The sequence below is a fragment of the Onychostoma macrolepis genome, chromosome 18 (assembly GCF_012432095.1).
Source record: "Onychostoma macrolepis isolate SWU-2019 chromosome 18, ASM1243209v1, whole genome shotgun sequence".
Lineage (NCBI taxonomy): Eukaryota > Metazoa > Chordata > Actinopteri > Cypriniformes > Cyprinidae > Onychostoma > Onychostoma macrolepis.
The window spans coordinates 1,924,249-1,942,614 of record NC_081172.1 but is presented as its reverse complement, the minus strand read 5'-3'; the positions used below and the strand labels follow the sequence as shown (position 1 = coordinate 1,942,614).

Sequence of the window (18,366 nt, the reverse complement as noted above, 5' to 3'; positions counted from 1 at the left end):
ACCTGCAGTAAACGGCCTACACATTTATTAACAACAATAAATCATGAAAGAAGTTAATTAGGAATATTATAATGTTTGTTTTGTGGCTTTCCTCAATGGCATAAATTCATAATAACACTATGTCACTAATATTTATTTTGATTAGAAAGTGCAATTTAGTTTTTTTGATCTATTTTTATTTTTTTAATGATTTTTCATGCATTGGTCTGTTATTAAGCAGTGGTTGTGGTCATTAATTGTGTTTGTTGTGCAGGTGTCTCTCTGCAGTCCAGTTTTCGTGTCTCCTGTAGAGACGGAGCTCATTAACAGATCCTGAGCTCTTGATAAAGCAGCCAGATGAGAGCCATTACAGCGAGAGGAAACTTTCATTCTGCTAATTAGAGCAGCAGCAAACGCTTTATCAGTGAAATTACACAAACTGATTAAAAGAATACAGTGTCTGTGGCAAAGAGAAACATGCTAATTTGAGTAATTTAGACTTCAGAGTATCTTAATCATGAATTAAGCGCTGTATGTGTGTGTGTGTGTGTGTTACCTTTGACGCTGACTTTGTGCTCTCCAGTGCCGGGGTGTGAGATCAGGTCCACCTGGATGGCGACCTCCCCGATGGATCCAGACGTGGACTGACCTGGAATCAGTTTTGAGACACATGAACATCATACAGTATTTCAGATAAGAGCATACGTTACACGCTGAACACACACTACACTAAATGAATACACAATAAAACCATAGATAGAGTGATTAATGAAATGTGCTTCTGCTTGACATATGAGACTGTTGTGATTAAATATGTTGTAGAATATTCAACCATAAACACACACACAAATAATAAAAAAAATAAGATCATTTATAACCAACATATATAAAATCTGTTCACACACAAAAACCTATCTATCGATCTATGTTTATATATATATATATAGAGAGAGAGAGATATAGATAGATCGATAATAAATCACACACACACACAAATAAGAATAATTAAAAAAAAATTATAACCAGCAAATATAAACACACACACACACACAGTTACACAAAGAAAGAAAACATACATATAAACATAATAATAATAATTTAAAACCTACTTAAAAATATAATATATATATAATATAAATATGAACAAAACATATAATATTAATAAGAAGTAAAAGAAAAATTATTAATAGCCAACATATAAACACACTTAGAAAAAGAATAACTAAAATTATAATTATTATCAAATTAAAATAATAAATAAAAATAATAAAATAATAAATCAACAGATGGTAAATATGATCTGATTATCACCTGAAAATTGGAAATTAAAGTCAATAAAGCTAATAAAGTTGTTTAACTTTATTGTTTAACTTTATTAGAAAGAAAGTTGGAGAGCCACAGATGCTTTAAGGCTGTTTAAAAAAAAAAAAAAAAAAAAGATTAAAATATGAGTCATTGCTATCTTTACGAAAAGTCAATATAATCTATCCTGAGAGAGATTCATTTCCCCTCGATTCATATTTAATAGCTGTAGATTGTCAAACCCCAGAATTCACAATCAACTCTAGTCTAATGGATATAGGGATGGTTGTTGGTTTAGACTATATTTTTGGAAAAATTTAACTCCGTCCTCTCTGAAGTAGATCCAGACAGATGGCTCTGAACGGGAGAATAATGGAGGAGTGAACGCTGTGTTTTGTATCTTTGCATTTGCCCTTCAAGGTTTGCAGCAAACAGGGAAACTGTCAAGGCCACGTTTAACCAAACTAACTGAAGAGTGTCAGCTAAATGACCTTCAGCATCCACGGCAGACATCAACAATCAATCACGATTGGATTAACCTCCTCTCTGCTTTCATTTGCTCTCTGACCTCGTAACAAACACCGGCTTTCTGTGGCTGTGGATTTATTTTCCAGGCTGGAAATGCAAACAAACTTAAACGATAATGCTAATAAACACTAATCAAGCTGTTGCAATTGAGATTAATGATAAATATGAAATGATTAGTAAATCAACAGGTGGTAAATTAACTTTAGAACATTGTCTGCAAGGAAAATAATTGCTAACTATTATAACAACAAATACAAAAAATATAATAATATTAATCAATTTATTTGAAATTGTTATATTATCATATATATTATATAAATAGCCTAAATTTGCTTGATCACTTTACTTCTAAGTCACTATATAATTGATATTAACTAGTAACCAATAATATTTATTAAAGTGTAATAATAAAGAATAAACCGAGATGGTAAATTCAATTTAGTAAATTTTATTTTGCTAACTAGTAATAATAAGCATAAATACAAACACAAAATAATAATAATTATTATTATACTCAATATGCAGTGTGCGATACGCATATACTGTTATATGTATAATAAAAATAACTTTTATATAATATAGTTTATTTATTCTATTCTATGAATATATTTCCCATTTCTTACAGATACATCATACAATAATAAAAAATGCACAAAAATATGACATAAGCAATTTTAGACAAAGCAATACAAAAAAAAAAGGTTTACAATAATGCTACAAATGATAAAGTCTGAAAAATGCAGTAATCACCAAAGTTTTTTTTAAAGGGTTCATATAATGAAGAATCACATTTTCATCGATCTTCTTAGACTTTCAGGAGTCAAAACTTTCTCTATTAAATTATAATTCACTTTCACTTTCACTTTCATAAATCTTTTACAATGTGATTCAGCTCCATAAACTTATTATAAATGACCTCAAGGAGAAAACCAAAGTAATAGTAATAAAAAAATGTATGATATGAACACTAAAATTAAAAGCAATCTCTCCTCTCCGCCGTAGATGATCAGACTGAAAAACTCCAGTCCAGAATCATTCAGGTGGACTCTGAACTCCAGCGACAGGCTCTCAGACCCACAGGACACATTCTTACAGGCCTTTTCACAGACAAAGAAAATAAAACTGTCTCTGGAGAAAGAACGAGTGAGATTTACTGCGGTCAGATATCAGATCATGAGCTGCAGGAGATTTTCCTTTCATTACTTCCAGAGCTTATCTGAAGGAGTCAGAGGTCACAAACTATGGAAGTGCTTATTAAATTGTGTTGATATTCCTGCATAGCTAGACTTCTGATGAACACATAATTTAAATCGAGGCAAAATAAGCTGCTTTATATTTCTCAGTGGGTTTGCACATCATTATCACTTCATATCATCATCTGATTGAAATGCAGGACAACATATCTAGGAAGATGCACACGAATGTATTTACAACTGAAGATTGTGGGGAAGGTATCTATAAGTAACAGGTGAACACACACACACACACACACACACACACACACACACAGAGGAGTGTATACACACACACACGCGCACACACACACACACATGCATGTGCGCACGCACGCACACACACACACACACACACACACACACAGAGGAGTGTATACACACGCACATGCACACACACACAGAGGAGTGTACACACGCGTGCACACACACTCACGCACACACACACACACACACACACACACACACAGAGGAGTGTACACACACACGCACACACACACACACACACACACACACACACACACACACACACACAGAGGAGTGTATACACACGGGCACATACACACACACTTTTGTTAATCTTTTTGATATGTCTCTTTTGCTCATCAAGACTGCATTTATTTAAACAAAAATACAGTAAAAACTAAAATATTGTTAAATATTTTTTCAGTTCAAAATAACTTTTCTATGTGAATATCTGTTAAAATGTAATTTATTTCTGTTCCAAAACCCGACACGTGATCCTTCAGAAATCATTCTAATATGCTGATTTGCTGCTCAAGAAACATTTCTGATTATTATCAACGTTCAAAACAGTTGTGCTACCAAGTATTTTTTAATTTATTGTATTTTTGACCAAATAAATGCTTAAGAGACTTCTTTCAAAAACATTAAAGATCATAATTATTCCAAATTTCTGACTGCCAGTGTATAAATACATATATAATGCTGTTAGATTCAGTTTCAGCTCAGTTTAAAGACACCTTTCCTGAAAATGCATTAAAAAATGAGTGTGTGTGTGTGACGTGTCTGCTGTGTGTAAAATCCCTAGAGATTCTCCATCTGAACCAAAAGAGCCCAGATATCCAAAAAATCCATCACCTGCTCCGACAGAAAACCCCACAACTGCAGTGATGAATAACTCTAAACATGAAGTTTGATGAATTATAAACAGTGTACGGGGAAGGAAACACACATCCTCAACTAACACACACAAAACTGTGCATTACACATTAGAAGTCACATTCTGTCTGCAGCCTTTGGCCTTAGGAAAGAGAGAGAGAGAGAGAGAGAGAGAACTGCGCAATATATACTGTATGCTATTAAAAATCAGTGTTTGAAACAGTCTCCAACTATAAACATTTCAAACAGTAGTATGGTTGTCACATGACCTCATTTAGTTGCATGTTTAACGCAAGTTGAACAAGTGAAGTTCATTTACTATCTTCAAAAGAAATAGTTTGCCAAACTTACTGTCTGTTGGCAGACCAATAAAATAATGAGTTAAGAAGAAATATCACTTCTGGTTCATGATGGAAAGTCAATTCAAGCAAACTGCATTGTGGGATACGGTGGCTCTGTTCCAAAACCTGCTGTTTACCGTCTTAGCAACTGCCTTCACAGTGTTGTCGTTAACTAAAAATGATTAAATATTTCTTTATTTGAAATCAAAATAAAATAAAATTAATATTAGACGAAAAACTTGAAAAAAACCTAAATGAAAATGAGAAATATTGCCTTGGCAACTAACTGAAAATAGATTAAGTAATAAAATTACTAAAAGTAAAACTGAAAAAAAAAAAAATATATATAAATTATAATAGAAAATAAATTATAGTTAAATAAAAAACAATTAAAAAACAGATACAAATTAATAAATCAACCACATAATTACTAAAATGAAATAAAATAAAGATAAATAAAAATATTAAAAATAATTGAAAGATGAACACTAAAACATAATAAAAATAACAAAAGCACAAAACAAAATTACTAAAATAAAAATAGTTATTTTCAAGTCAAAACCTGAGTTACAAAATAAGTAAGTATTTACATAAACAAAATACAGCAGTTTTATCATATTATATTTAGAGTTTTAGATTATAGTTGTTCCAAACCTTGCTTCTGTCGAATATAAAAGAAGACATTTTAAAGAATGTTGGTGAAAGTGTTCGATTTCAAACATTCTTCAAAATATCTTCCGTGTTCAACAATAGAAACTCATACACGAGTCAAAAATATTGTCTACTTTATTAAAAGCAGGACAGTCCCATAAAATGTTTAATATTTTCATGCAGAACACATCTAAAGTTGGATCATTCAGAATTGTAAACTTATTTCTCTCACTTTTTTGTGCACTCTGTGTTTGGCAGAATGCATTCTGGGATTGGCTTCTTCGGCCAAGAGAAGGAATGAAAATGTTGCTAATGTACGTCTAATGTTGTCTAAGTAGGCAGCACACTACAGTATGTTTTGGACCAGAGCCACTACATGTTTTGATAAATGTAGCAGATCATTCATGCATACAGAAAACTGCATACTGCATTAAGTATACACACTGCATACTACTTTAAAACTGCATTCTGAACAAACCAAGCTCACTGCATGAAAGTGTCTCTCGCTCTCTCTGTCTCTCTCTCCTGACAGTGAGATGTACGAGCGGCTCCTCCAGGAGCACAAACATGCTCTTACCTTGAGAGGTTTGGGTGCATATATATTTCTTGATCAAGGCATCTGTGGGTTGAGTGTAAAGGCTGAGGGCGTATTTCAAAGACTTGAGATCGGGGCTCTTCTCCAGGAAGGTTTTCTTCAGACCGTTTCCACCCGCATGGAAATATTGCTGAATGGAGAAACAAACGCAATGGTTACTGTTGTTTCTGCAGATCGCTCATCCTTCACTATATACTGCGACAGAACAAATGAGTCATATACAGTAAAGGTAAAGTTCTCGGTGGAGAATCAGGGTTACTTCTACTAAGCAGCACATTTACATGTCTTCATATAATGGATGAAATATTAAGCCATTTTTTAAAGACGGAAATCAAGTGTTTCTTCATTGATCTTTAAATGTCTAAAAACATTGTAACCCTTTTTTTTTCTTTTTTTTTAAATGTGGGTCAAATAAAATATAATATTGGCTTAGCCTACACTGAGAAAATTGGTATAGGATTTACTTCAAAACAATTTTCACTCAGAAATTGCTAGTAAATTTCACAAATAATTACCAAGAAGTAACATTGAATTAAACCAGAAATAATGAAGTAGAATGACTGAAATACTTTCTTGTAAAATGCAAAAATTATATTTTTATTAGCACTATATTATTTTATATTATATTAAATATAATGTTTTACATTATATTTCCAGTAATTCCAACAATCTCATAAAAATGAAAATGAGAAAATTGCCTTAACAACTAACTGAAAAAGATTAAGTAATACAATTACTAAAAGTAAAACTGAAATAATAAAATTATAAGTTACAATAGAATATATAATAAATTATAGTTAAATAGCAAACAGATAAAAATAATAAAAATATTTATTAATTATGAATATAAAAATACGAATAATTAAAAATTTAAATATTTAATATATAAGATAAAAATATATTTTTATCTCATAAGAAAATCTGAAATAAAAATATCTGTTATGATATCTCAATAAAATAATAATATAAAAATTATATAATAATAAAACAAAACATAATATAATAATAAAATAAAACTTTTTAAATTATAAAGTTTCACTCTCTGAGTTTGACCTGTGCATATTTTTGATTGTTTGATAAATGCATTATAAAAAATAAAAAAAGATAAAATCACGGCACACACAAAAGTGATAGAGTTTAGAAGGGTTTTCAGAGCAGAAATGACCGTAGTAACCATTTCATAGAAGCACAAGACTGTTATATTGTGAATATTGACTGCACATTGTGCCTTTGAGACACTATTGCACTGCCTTACTGTTGAAATACTGCCATTCAGGATTTATATAGACAGAAATATCCTCCATTCATCAGAGCAGAACATGATATGAACATCATAAATGAAACGGTCTCGGTGGACGCTGCAGTAATATTCACCGCTTCATACGGTTAACCGAGTTAATCCCGAGTCAACGGCGAGACGTGAGACGGATAACTCGTCTGTCAGCTGAACACAATCAGATCGCCCAGAGCTGCAGAGATCAGCGTCCACCGCTGGAAACGAGTGTGAGAGACGACTGGCATTTGACCAGATCTACTTCATTATTCTATTAGCGTAAGGGCTGATTAGAGCGTGAGCGGTGAGGACGAGCGCTGACGTTTGCATGTCTGCCGTGATTGAGACAGATGAGATTTCCACCCAGGAATCAATCGCTCCGGCGCTCAGGAAAGGCCAGGTGTCGTTTTCAATGCTTGCACTGAGTTTTTCACTTAGTTTAACCTTTAAAATCAAATCAAATATTTTTAATCACATATAATTAAAATTTGATTTTACTTGTAAACATTTTAATTGCATCGTTCATATATAAAATGCAGCTCAAAGTGCTTCACTGGTCAGAATCAAAAAAATTACTCATCTAAATATTTATTCCTTGTATTCTTTAGCCTTTCTGTTTTCCATATCTAATGTTTGCATTTAGTTTCCTCACTTTGACCTTATTAAACTAAATAAACTACTAATACATTTTATTTGTGAATCTATTTATAAAATTCTAAATAAATTACATTTAATTTGAATAGGATAATTTATAAATAAATAAATAAATACATAATACATTTTATTTGTGTAGCATCATTCATATCTATGTATAAAACTCAATAAAAATAAATAAATTACATTTAATTTGAATAGGATCATTTATATCTATCTATTAAACTCAATAAAAATAAATAATACATTTTATTTGTGTCGCATCATTCATATCTATCTATAAAACGCAAGAAAAATAAACAAATAAAAATACATTTTATTTGTATAGGATCATTCCTATCTATCCATAAGATTCAAGAAAAATAAAAATCAATCAATATATAAATAAACAAATTTTATCTGTGTAGCATCATCATATCTATAAGCCTCAATAAAAATGAAGAAAGAACTATCTATCTATCTATCTATCTATCTATCTATCTATCTATCTATCTATCTATCGGTCTATCATTCGTTCTGTTTGTCTGTCTGTCTTATTTTCTTGTTTGTCGGCTCTTTCTGATTGTGATGAAATCCAGTGAGCAGCTGATTGTCTGCTGATGAAGGTCTCTGGCTGTGAGCGGGACTCTAATTGAGCTGAAGATGATTGGCTGATGTGGTTTGTCGGCTGTATTGACTGGTCAGGATGAGCATCATTTTGGTAATAATACAGAATAAAGAATGAACAAGCTTTTATGAAACTCATCAGAGTAACAGATTCAATGCACATATTAAGGATCATGTTTATATGTTCCATGTGCTTTCATGTACTGATCAGATCAGTCTTTGTGTTATGAAAATACCTGAAATATGCTGGATTTTAAATGCATGCTTTTTTGATCTTCTGGTGGCCCATTATTTCAGCTGCATTATTCATATAGAGCTTTTTTCCATTGTGTGTTTGAGAGCAGTGGCGAAGGCCCTGCTTCATTTTATTTTATATTTTTATTTCACGTTCTATTTGATGTTCCATCTGTCATATTTTACATTTTCCTCAGATGATCAACAACACACTAATAATATCATATGTTTGTATGTTGTACTTATATAATATCAAGTGGCATTAATTTTTATGGCACCAAAAATAATAATTATAATACATGAAATACATACAAATCTAAGCATCCTTAAAACTAGATAAATTAATTTATTTGCAAAGTTGCAAAAGATAATAAGACTTGCATTCAGAGAATGATTTGATTTTTAATTTGCATCAATGCATCAGTTCCGACAACATTATGCTTAAAACAAGAAAAATGCTTTTAAAGATGTGGTAAAAAAAATTGCCAATGTGTTAAGAAATATCAATTTAATTCAAGATAAATCTTGTATTCTCTGCAAATAATTCTTACAATATTATTAATTTAATTTTAATAATGATTATCTTCCAAAATATTTATCCATCTGAATATCTATGCTTTCTAATGTTCTGCATATCTAAATATCGTACAGTTTTTTCCCCTCACTTTGACTTTAAATAAATATATAAAAATAAAAAAGTGCATTGATTCATTGATGGATTCATGTTTAAAAAGACAAAAAGACATCAGACAGGGATTGTTCTCCTCTCCCTCTTTTGATCTGTCTGTGTCTCTTTTCTTCCTTCACACATTAATTATTATTCTCATTAATCTCAGCAGATATCTTCGCTGTCGTTGCTTTGCACCTCGAGCACAGAATCCTGAGCTCATCTTTGCGTGCAGCCGTTTCCATCGGCAAAATTTCACTCAAGGCTTTTGTGAACTTCCCTAATTAGCTTCAGTCCTCAGAATACCAATGAGCCAAATTCCCACTCCATGACCGAACCCAACGATATCTCTGACACTGCATGCATATTTACGCCACATATACAGTCACACACCACTGTAACCACACGTGTGTGTGTTTATATATGTGACGCAAGTAAATGAAATCCAGGTCAGATCTAATCTGACTCCATTCCACATGCTTCAACCGAAGAAAATGTGGTTTGAAGCTGGAAAAAATTCACATCGTCACTTAAACCTGATGCATTTCAGGAAAAAACGGAGTGCGTTTAAGTTGCATGAAGTTGTTCATAAAAGCTCAAGTTTATGCATGCACTGCATCGCCCTCCAGAGGCCTGGAGAGGAACTCAAAGCATTGAGGACACAACAAAATACAAAGACTGAATATGTATGATATTGCAATTTTGAGTCTGTTTTTATGTGTGGAATATGTAGCAGTGAACAGTCTGTGTGCATGCCTAAAAAACATAAATAAGCCTTAATTTTCCAAACCAAGCTACATTTTTATGCACCTGAATTTAAAAGCAGGTGTTTGATTGTAGCACCAGTCTATGCAGCAGTTCATGCGATTGAGCCCTGAATCAGAGCAGAAGAAGAGCGAGAAGCCCATACCTTGATGGTGGGAAGCACTAAATCCATGGCGGCACATTGTCGAGGGCTCAGACTGCGAGCTTCCTCCCGGATCACATGCTCCTGAACACAGAGAAAGACAGAGAAAATTACTGTCTTTACATCCACATTAAAATGCACTTAAAATCTTGCCCTGCATTCATTTCCAACACTGGTCTAACTATATATACCACCTCATGTAAAAGAATTGTAATGAAATGCCATGCATAAAATGACAGATGTGCTCAACATGTTTGCTGTTTTTATTTTATTTTAGCTAATTATAATATGCATGCCCTCCATATTATATTTTATTTTAGCTATAATAATATTTATATAAATAAAATATATAAGACCTCCAGTAAAAGTAAAAATCGAATATTTTCTTTTATGAAGGGTGTATATATTTGACTTCATAGCTAAAAAATAAAATAAAATAAAATAAAATAAAATAAAATAAAATAAAAATAAAATAAAATAAAATAAAATAAAATAAAATAAAATAAAATAAAATAAAATAAAATAAAATAAAATAAAATAAAATAAAATAAAATAAAATAAAATAAAATAAAATAAAATAAAATATATATTTCCAAAGCTGGTCAAGCTAAACTACTTTATGTTAAACCATTTTGATAAAATACAATGCATACAATAACTCAGAGTTCAGATTTGCTTGACAAGTTTGCTGTTTTTTATTTTATTTCAGTTGTAAAGAGAAATATATATGCCCTCCATTATTTATTTATATATTTATTTTAGCTATAAAATTAAAAATATATAAGCCATCTAGCAAATATTTTATAATGTATTATATAATTTTATTTTGTTCTAGTTAAAAAAAAATATGAAAGGCTTATATATTTCAATTTATTGCTAAATAAAATAAAAATGATAAAAAATAAAATAAAAGGGCTGTGAGCATTCAGTTTTGTTCAACATGTTTCCTAGTTTGTTTCTCTCCTTTTTCTAAAATGCCTTAATACCAGCTGTTTTCAAAAGTTCCCTCCATCTTCTCTGGTTAGTTTATTTTAACACCAGGGGCCTCAATTATAAAAAGTTGCGCAGAAACCATCCTAAAATTGATCTTACGATCATCTCTCAAATATGTGTACGTGTGTTTCATAAAATGAACATACGAACAGAAAACACACGTACGCATCTCTTTCAGATGTGAAATCCATGAATTGCAAATGATCTTGAACTTGCACGCAAATAAATGGTTTCAGCTTTCTGCCTTGTAAACGACTCCTAATTAATGTCATTAACATGTAAAAGATCACCAGTCATCATCCACATTCTTTAATTTAGAACAGCGAGCTGCAAGAACAGCTTACATTTCCAAAAACCTGCAGTACTCCAACAAGAAAAAGTATGTACTTCTGCTCAGACCCTGACGTGATGCTAACCACTTTTCCACGTCAAAGTCAGTTTTTACAAATATGAGCACTGGCGTGGATTTAAGCGCACACACACTCTAAGATCAAATCTGAGCGTACGCACACTTTATAAATGAGGCCCCAGAACCCTGTCCATAACATTAGGTGGAATATTCAGGTAAAACCCACACAAAATCTCAGGATTTATAAGGATGGCCAGTGTTCGTTAGTCTTTTAAAGGGGTCATATGATTTCAAGCTTTCCTTTCTCTTTGGAGTGTTACAAGCTGTTCATGCATAGATAAGATCCCTAAAGTTGCAAAGACTAAAAAGTTTGAAAACCAAAGAGATGTTCTTTATAAAAGTTCACGTCCACGCCCTCCTAAAACGGCTCATTCAAACACGCTCCCACATGTCTATGTCACGGTGTGGGAAGATTTGCATAACACTGCCCAAATGTATACGTAAGAAAGAGGGCGGGACTTTTATTCTGGCTGTAGTATTGTTGCTGCCGCCGGCGCCATGTCCTGGAGACGCTGTGTTGCGTTGTGAAAGCGAAACTACTTTGTTTGGGCGTCCAAAAGAGGACACAACTAGAAATCAGTGGTTAAGTTGTATTTACAACACTGTTCCAGAACAGTTCAACCCAAATATTAGAGTGTGTGCAGCGCAATTTATGGAGCACTATTTCCTGAACCTGAGAGAAAGTAGCCTACAATGCTGGCTTGCACAAATTCTGTTTCTATAAAGTGGGGCAATTTCAACTTTGCAAGGACAGTCTGGCGCTTCTGACTCACAGCCTGTAAGTACGTTTTCATATTTAAAGAATTTGCTACTGACGATTCAATCGAGAGTTTTGAGCTGTGTAGAGTAGCGCTTGTTGTTTGTCGTTTCTCCGATCACAAATGAAGACATGGTAATGTTAACATGGTAAAGACAGTATAAGTCATTATAATCAGTAATTATGTCCCGACTGGATGCAACAAATGCCTCGGTTATAATGGGTTTTATTGTTTTTGTCTCGTCGCAACGGGAAATGCCATAAAGGTATTCAGCCAATCCCAACGCACTGGATAGCTGGCCAATCAGAGCACGCCTCGCTTCTCAGAACGATGAGCTTTGTAAAAATCGATGTGTTTCAGAAAGGCGAAGCATAGAGGAGTAACAATAATGCACAGTATGTGGAAAGTAATATGTTTTATGAACCTCGAGCCATGTAAACACATTGCATTACACCAAATACACAAAATAATGTTCTTTTTAGCAACGTCATATGACCCCTTTAATGTGAGCTTTGCATGCATACAAGATTCAGAGGTCAGCAGGGCTTTTCTTGGAACGTGTTACCGCTCATTAGAATCAAAGGTGACAGATCTCAGGAGACTCTGTGGCCTCACCATGATTCAAGACGAGAAGTCAGCAAAACTTCAATTTCATTTAATCTTACAGGTCAATGGTGGTGCAAAGTTTAATACAAATAAGCCTGAGAGTGATAACAGAGAGAGCGGCGTGTGAGTGAACATTAATCCACATCAAATCAGTGTAAGCTCATCTGAGAGTGCAGGAAGAGCTGATTCTGTCCAGTGACTTCTCCCAGCTTAAGCTCGCCGCCTCAGAGATGCGTTCATACCTTTAGTGTATTGATCAGCTGTTCAGGTGAGTACACACATTCAGACTTGCTGCAAATCAGTACATCCACAAACACAGCGAATGCACATTTCAGAACTCATTGTGTGTTAAATGTTACTGCACTTTCATAAAACCTCACTGGATGTACAGTGCAATAAAAAACACACCTCAGCAGCCAAATAAGGTACAGTAATCAGTAGAACTTATATTTTTGAATTTTTGTCTTGTTTTTCAGTACAAATGTTTAAACATTCTTGAATCAAGATACATTTACTTCAGAAGCAAAATTGTTTTGAAAAGCTGATCAAAATGAAGTGAGTTTTTGCTTAATACAAGAATAAATATTTGCCAGATTTGTTTTCTTGCTTTAGTCTTAAATTCACTTAATGTTGACATTTTATACTTAATATCTTAACTAATTTTGCTTCTCAAGTAAATGAATCTCGATTTCTGAGTGTTTAGATATTTTTCTTTTTAAGAAATTAATACTTTTATTCATTAAGGATGCTTTAAATTGATCAAAAGTGACAGTAAAGAGATTAATATTCTTACAAATAATTTATATTTAAAAAAATTCTGTTCTTTCCAAACTTTCTATTCATCTGTGAATCCTGAAAAATAAAATGTATCACAGTTTCCACAAAAATATTGGGCAGCACAACTGTTTTCATCATTGATAATAATCAGCAATGTTTCTTGAGCAGCAAATCAGCTGATCAGAAGGATCATGTGACACTGAAGACTGGAGTAATGATGCTGAAAATTCAGCTTTGATCACAGAAATAAATTACATTTAAACATATCTTCACATTGAAAAGAGTTATTTTACAAAACAATATTATTTCACTATTTATTCTTTATTTTTGATCAAATAAATGCAGTCTTGCTGAGAAGAAGAGACTTCTTTTACCATAAACAATGCTTCAATTGAATTAAAAACATGCAATATTACTCAGTGCCAAATACTGCATCACTTGTAAACAATAACCAGAAAGCAACTGTGAGTTGATTCTCATGCGCACTTAAGTTGCTTCAAAGAGTCACTTAAAATAAAAGAGTTTTAAGGCGGTTGCATATAATGCATAAAGCCATAGACGGCACTGCAGTATCACTGGGTTTAGAAACAGAGCCGTTGAATTCTACACACAGTTACTGAAGCACAGAGAATAGGAACCATAAAAACGCATTTGGAACTAAAGCTGCAATTGAGCAGAGATGTTTCAATGCATATGAAATGAGACAGAGAGGGACAAATGAGATGGACTGTGGAGACATAATGACGAGAAGCCCTCCATCTGTCTGACACCTGCTCAGATCCAAAGCGCTCGTCCTCCTCTGGACTTATATTCCTCAGCGGGTGCATATAATTACACCAGCAGAAGCTGGAAAGTTTTCCAGAGAGACCGTAATGATGCAAACGGGCAGCGTTTGACAGACAGCTGTAAAGCCTTAGCATAAGCCAGAAAGCGTTTTTGCAGCTAAACGGGAGCTACATGAAAGCGCTGCTGTAATTTGTGAGGATAGTGGATATCTAGTGCTGCTCCGAGTCTTCTGAGCTCCACGAGGAGCGATGCCTTCCAAACCCGACAAACATTAAACTCGCTGTCAGTCGCAGCCCGTCTGCCGTTCCTGCCGCTTTAAACTGAACATGCCTCGCTCACGTCTACAGTCTGATGCATGCATTTGTATTCACAGGCTTGATTATTAAACCAATTACCTCCTATTTTGTGGTCGTGTTCAAACACATGAAAGCCATTTGCTTAAAGTTCATTAAACACACACACACACACACACACACACACACAAAAACACGTTTCCACATGCTGTTATTTTTTGCAACAGCTCTTTATTTAAATGGCCAAAAACTGAGCTGATAAAAATGTTCTAAAAACGTTTCGCTAACATTCCAATTAATTCATTTATATTTATGCATGCAGCAGATGCTTTTATCCAAATCGACTTACAATGCTATGAAAATGTTATTTCTGAGTGTTCTAGGATAATTTTGATCTGAATGTTTTACAAGCGTCTTTTCTTGGTCATGTGAACATTAAGGGAACATTCCTTTTTTTTAATAATTTTACAAACATTATGGAAACGTTACTTTTGAATGTCCTCTGAACAAAGTAACAGTAACATTAAAAAAAAAAAAAAAAAAAAGGTAGCCAAACATCCAATTAAAACGTTTCAGAACAAAAATAAAAAAATATGTTGAACTCCCTTTAAAATGAAAGTTATAATGTTTTCTTTAGCATAGATTGGAAAAGCGAGTCCTCACCTTGAGTTTGGAGAGCTGGCCGAGGTCCTTGGCAGCGCTGAAAATCATCTGAGCCCCTTGCTGTTAAATAAAAGCACAAAACAAAGAGTCGACATGTAATTGACTCCTCAGGGAATGAAGTGTCTCAGGAAACACTGTGTCGTTCAGCGAGTGAAACAGAGTTTGTTCAGTGTGTTTGGCAGTCGGGTGTCCGGCTGCTGATTCAGCTTATTAAGAAGATGGACAGAAGGCTTGCAAGGAACATTTTGTTTGTTTATGTCACTTACTGGAATATTATTTCCAAAAACAATGAGGGCCAATGTGCCAACATTTCATCTATTTTTAAATTAAATTAAATTAAATTAAATTAAATTAAATTAAATTAAATTAAATTAAATTAAATTAAATTAAATTAAATTAAATTAAATTAAATTAAATTAAATTAAATTAAATTAAATTAAATTAAATTAAATTAAATTAAATACTGTATATAGGACTTCTATTAAATACTCTATTTTTATACTTGTATTTTATTTTAGCTATGAAAATAAAATATACAAGGCCTCCCTTAAATATTTTTATTTTATAGCTATGAAATAAAAAATAAAAGCCATACGCTAAATATTTAATTCAATAAAATTTTTGCTATAAAGTAAAATATATAGGCCCTCCATTATACAGTATATCCCATTTTTCTATTTTTTTTTTTAGCTATGAAATAAAATACATAACCAAGAGTCAAGTCAGATATTTGACAGTCATAATTACTGACATTAACACATAAGGAAAATGTGTAACGGACGCCTCGCAGATACAAACGGGGTAAATAATGTTTTATGTATTGATTAAAGGATAGTTAACATTAAACGTCAGCGAAACCCTAAGAATTCACAACATTTTTTACAACAGTGAAAATGCAATATAACAGCTCTCAATATAACATTATGTAGCCTATATGACAGTTATGTCATCAAGTAATGTTCTGCATTTCTGTTTTGAGCTGCGTGCGCTGAAGATGACCAGTAGAATGAAGCAATTGATAGCAGGTTTTTAATCAATGGGATTCAACTTATTTATCTCATATACAATACGCTTCGTTATTTATACAACATAACGTTATATTTTACGACTTATAGGCTATCTGCACAAAATGCCCCGAATGCATGAACGTGTCTGCACGGCTCTGAATGAACTCGTTTCTTTCCAGCCTCAGCTGATCTGTGATTGTGTCTTCACTCACATTTCCATAAGCTTGTGTTAGGAGCAGATGCAGAGAGACGCGTCTTGTGTGTGTGTGTGTGTGTGTGTGTGTGTGTGACAGACGTGCTACACTCACTGTCTGGTCTGAGAGAGGTGGAAGAACAATCTGGCGTTCGATGGTGTTGAGCACTATCTTCCACAGCTCCTTCAGGACCCGTTTGAGAACCGTCTTCTCACAGATCTTGGCAAACAGAATTAGGCTGTGAGGAAAAAAAGAGGGATGGAGTGAAAGAAAGAAATGCAAATGGTGCTTGAACAGATGTAGCTCTGGGTTTCCTCACTTCTTGTCCAGCAGGTCCATGAGGGGTCTCAGGACAGTCTCTGCGTCCATGGCTGCGTTACTCTTGTTCCCTGCGCTTCCCTTCATCTGCATCAGCTCCTGGTTCATTTGTTTGACACAGTCCTCAATGACCGGCTTGAAACTGCACAGACATGATAAACTTTAAAACCACATCCATGCTAGCATTCATCTGAGAATGAGAACATGTTGAACACATTTTTATCATCTGAGCTCATCTGTATGTCTATATAACCATAAAATATAATATAAAAGTCCTCTATAAAATATTTTAATTTAAAATAATAACATAAAATAAAACTGATTTTTATCATTCAAGCTAATCTGTATGTCTATGTTTTCTAATCACAGAAGGCAACATGAAATGAATGCAAAATTGATCTATATACTTCCTCCATAAATGTTGCATGTGTTTTTCTAGCTATACAGTAAAATATATCTTCATTAAATATAACTATAAATAAAAGATAAATGTCCTCCATAAAATTTTTCTATTTTATTTAATGCTGTCAAACAATTAATTGCGATTAATTGCATCCAAAATAAAAGTTTACATAATATATGTATGTTTACTGTGTATATTTATTATGTATATATAAATAATACACACACACATGTATATATTTAATAAAATATATGTTACGTTTATATATTAAATATATTTATATATGATATAAATTATATGAATATAAATATATACATGTAAATATTTTCAAAATATATGCTGTATGTGTGTGCATTTATATATACACAATAAATATACACAACACACACATATATTATATAAACAATTAATTTGTATGCAATTAATTGTGATTAATCGTTTTCAACACTAATTTTATTTCATAAATTCTAATCAATACAAATATTTTATTGTATTAAATACATAAATAAATAAACAAATACATAAATAAAAAACTGTGATTTTTATCATTTTAATTATAAAATAAAATATATGACCTCAATAAAAATAGTTTTATTTTATTGTAATTTATTTATTGTATTTATGTTTAATCACTTTTTTATTGATTTTGTTATCTGTCTTGTCACTTGTCATCCTGTCAGTGTACTCGAAGCTTCTGTCACCAAGACAAGTTCCTTGTGTGTGTAAGAACACTTGGCAATAAAGCTCCTTCTGAATATAAAAAAAATAAAAAATAAAAAATAAAATAAAATAAAATAAAATAAAAATAAAATAAAATAAAATAAAATAAAATAAAATAAAATAAAATAAAATAAAATAAAATAAAATAATCAAGCTATTCTGAAAAGACTGGAAAATGGATCCAATTTACTTCCTCCAGAAGTCGCAGGTCTTAATGATTCATCAGTGCACATGCATTATTTCATTTTTTTTTTATCTAAATGTGTTAACTTTCTTTCCCTCTGCTGACATAATCAAAGCTGTGATTATTCAGATCATATGTGACCCTGCAGCACAAAAGCAGTCATA

The 18,366-nt window shown here is 32.5% G+C and overlaps 1 protein-coding gene across 1 annotated transcript in view; it reads right to left on the bottom strand.

Annotated features, from left to right (window-relative positions):
• Positions 1-18,366, bottom strand: part of LOC131524658 (protein unc-13 homolog C-like) — a 169,715-nt gene that overhangs the window by 6,273 nt on the left and 145,076 nt on the right. The window contains 6 exon segments of the mRNA XM_058751895.1: positions 536-628; positions 5,733-5,880; positions 10,095-10,175; positions 15,377-15,436; positions 16,692-16,815; positions 16,897-17,037. Of these exon segments, the coding sequence (XP_058607878.1) occupies positions 536-628; positions 5,733-5,880; positions 10,095-10,175; positions 15,377-15,436; positions 16,692-16,815; positions 16,897-17,037 (647 nt within the window).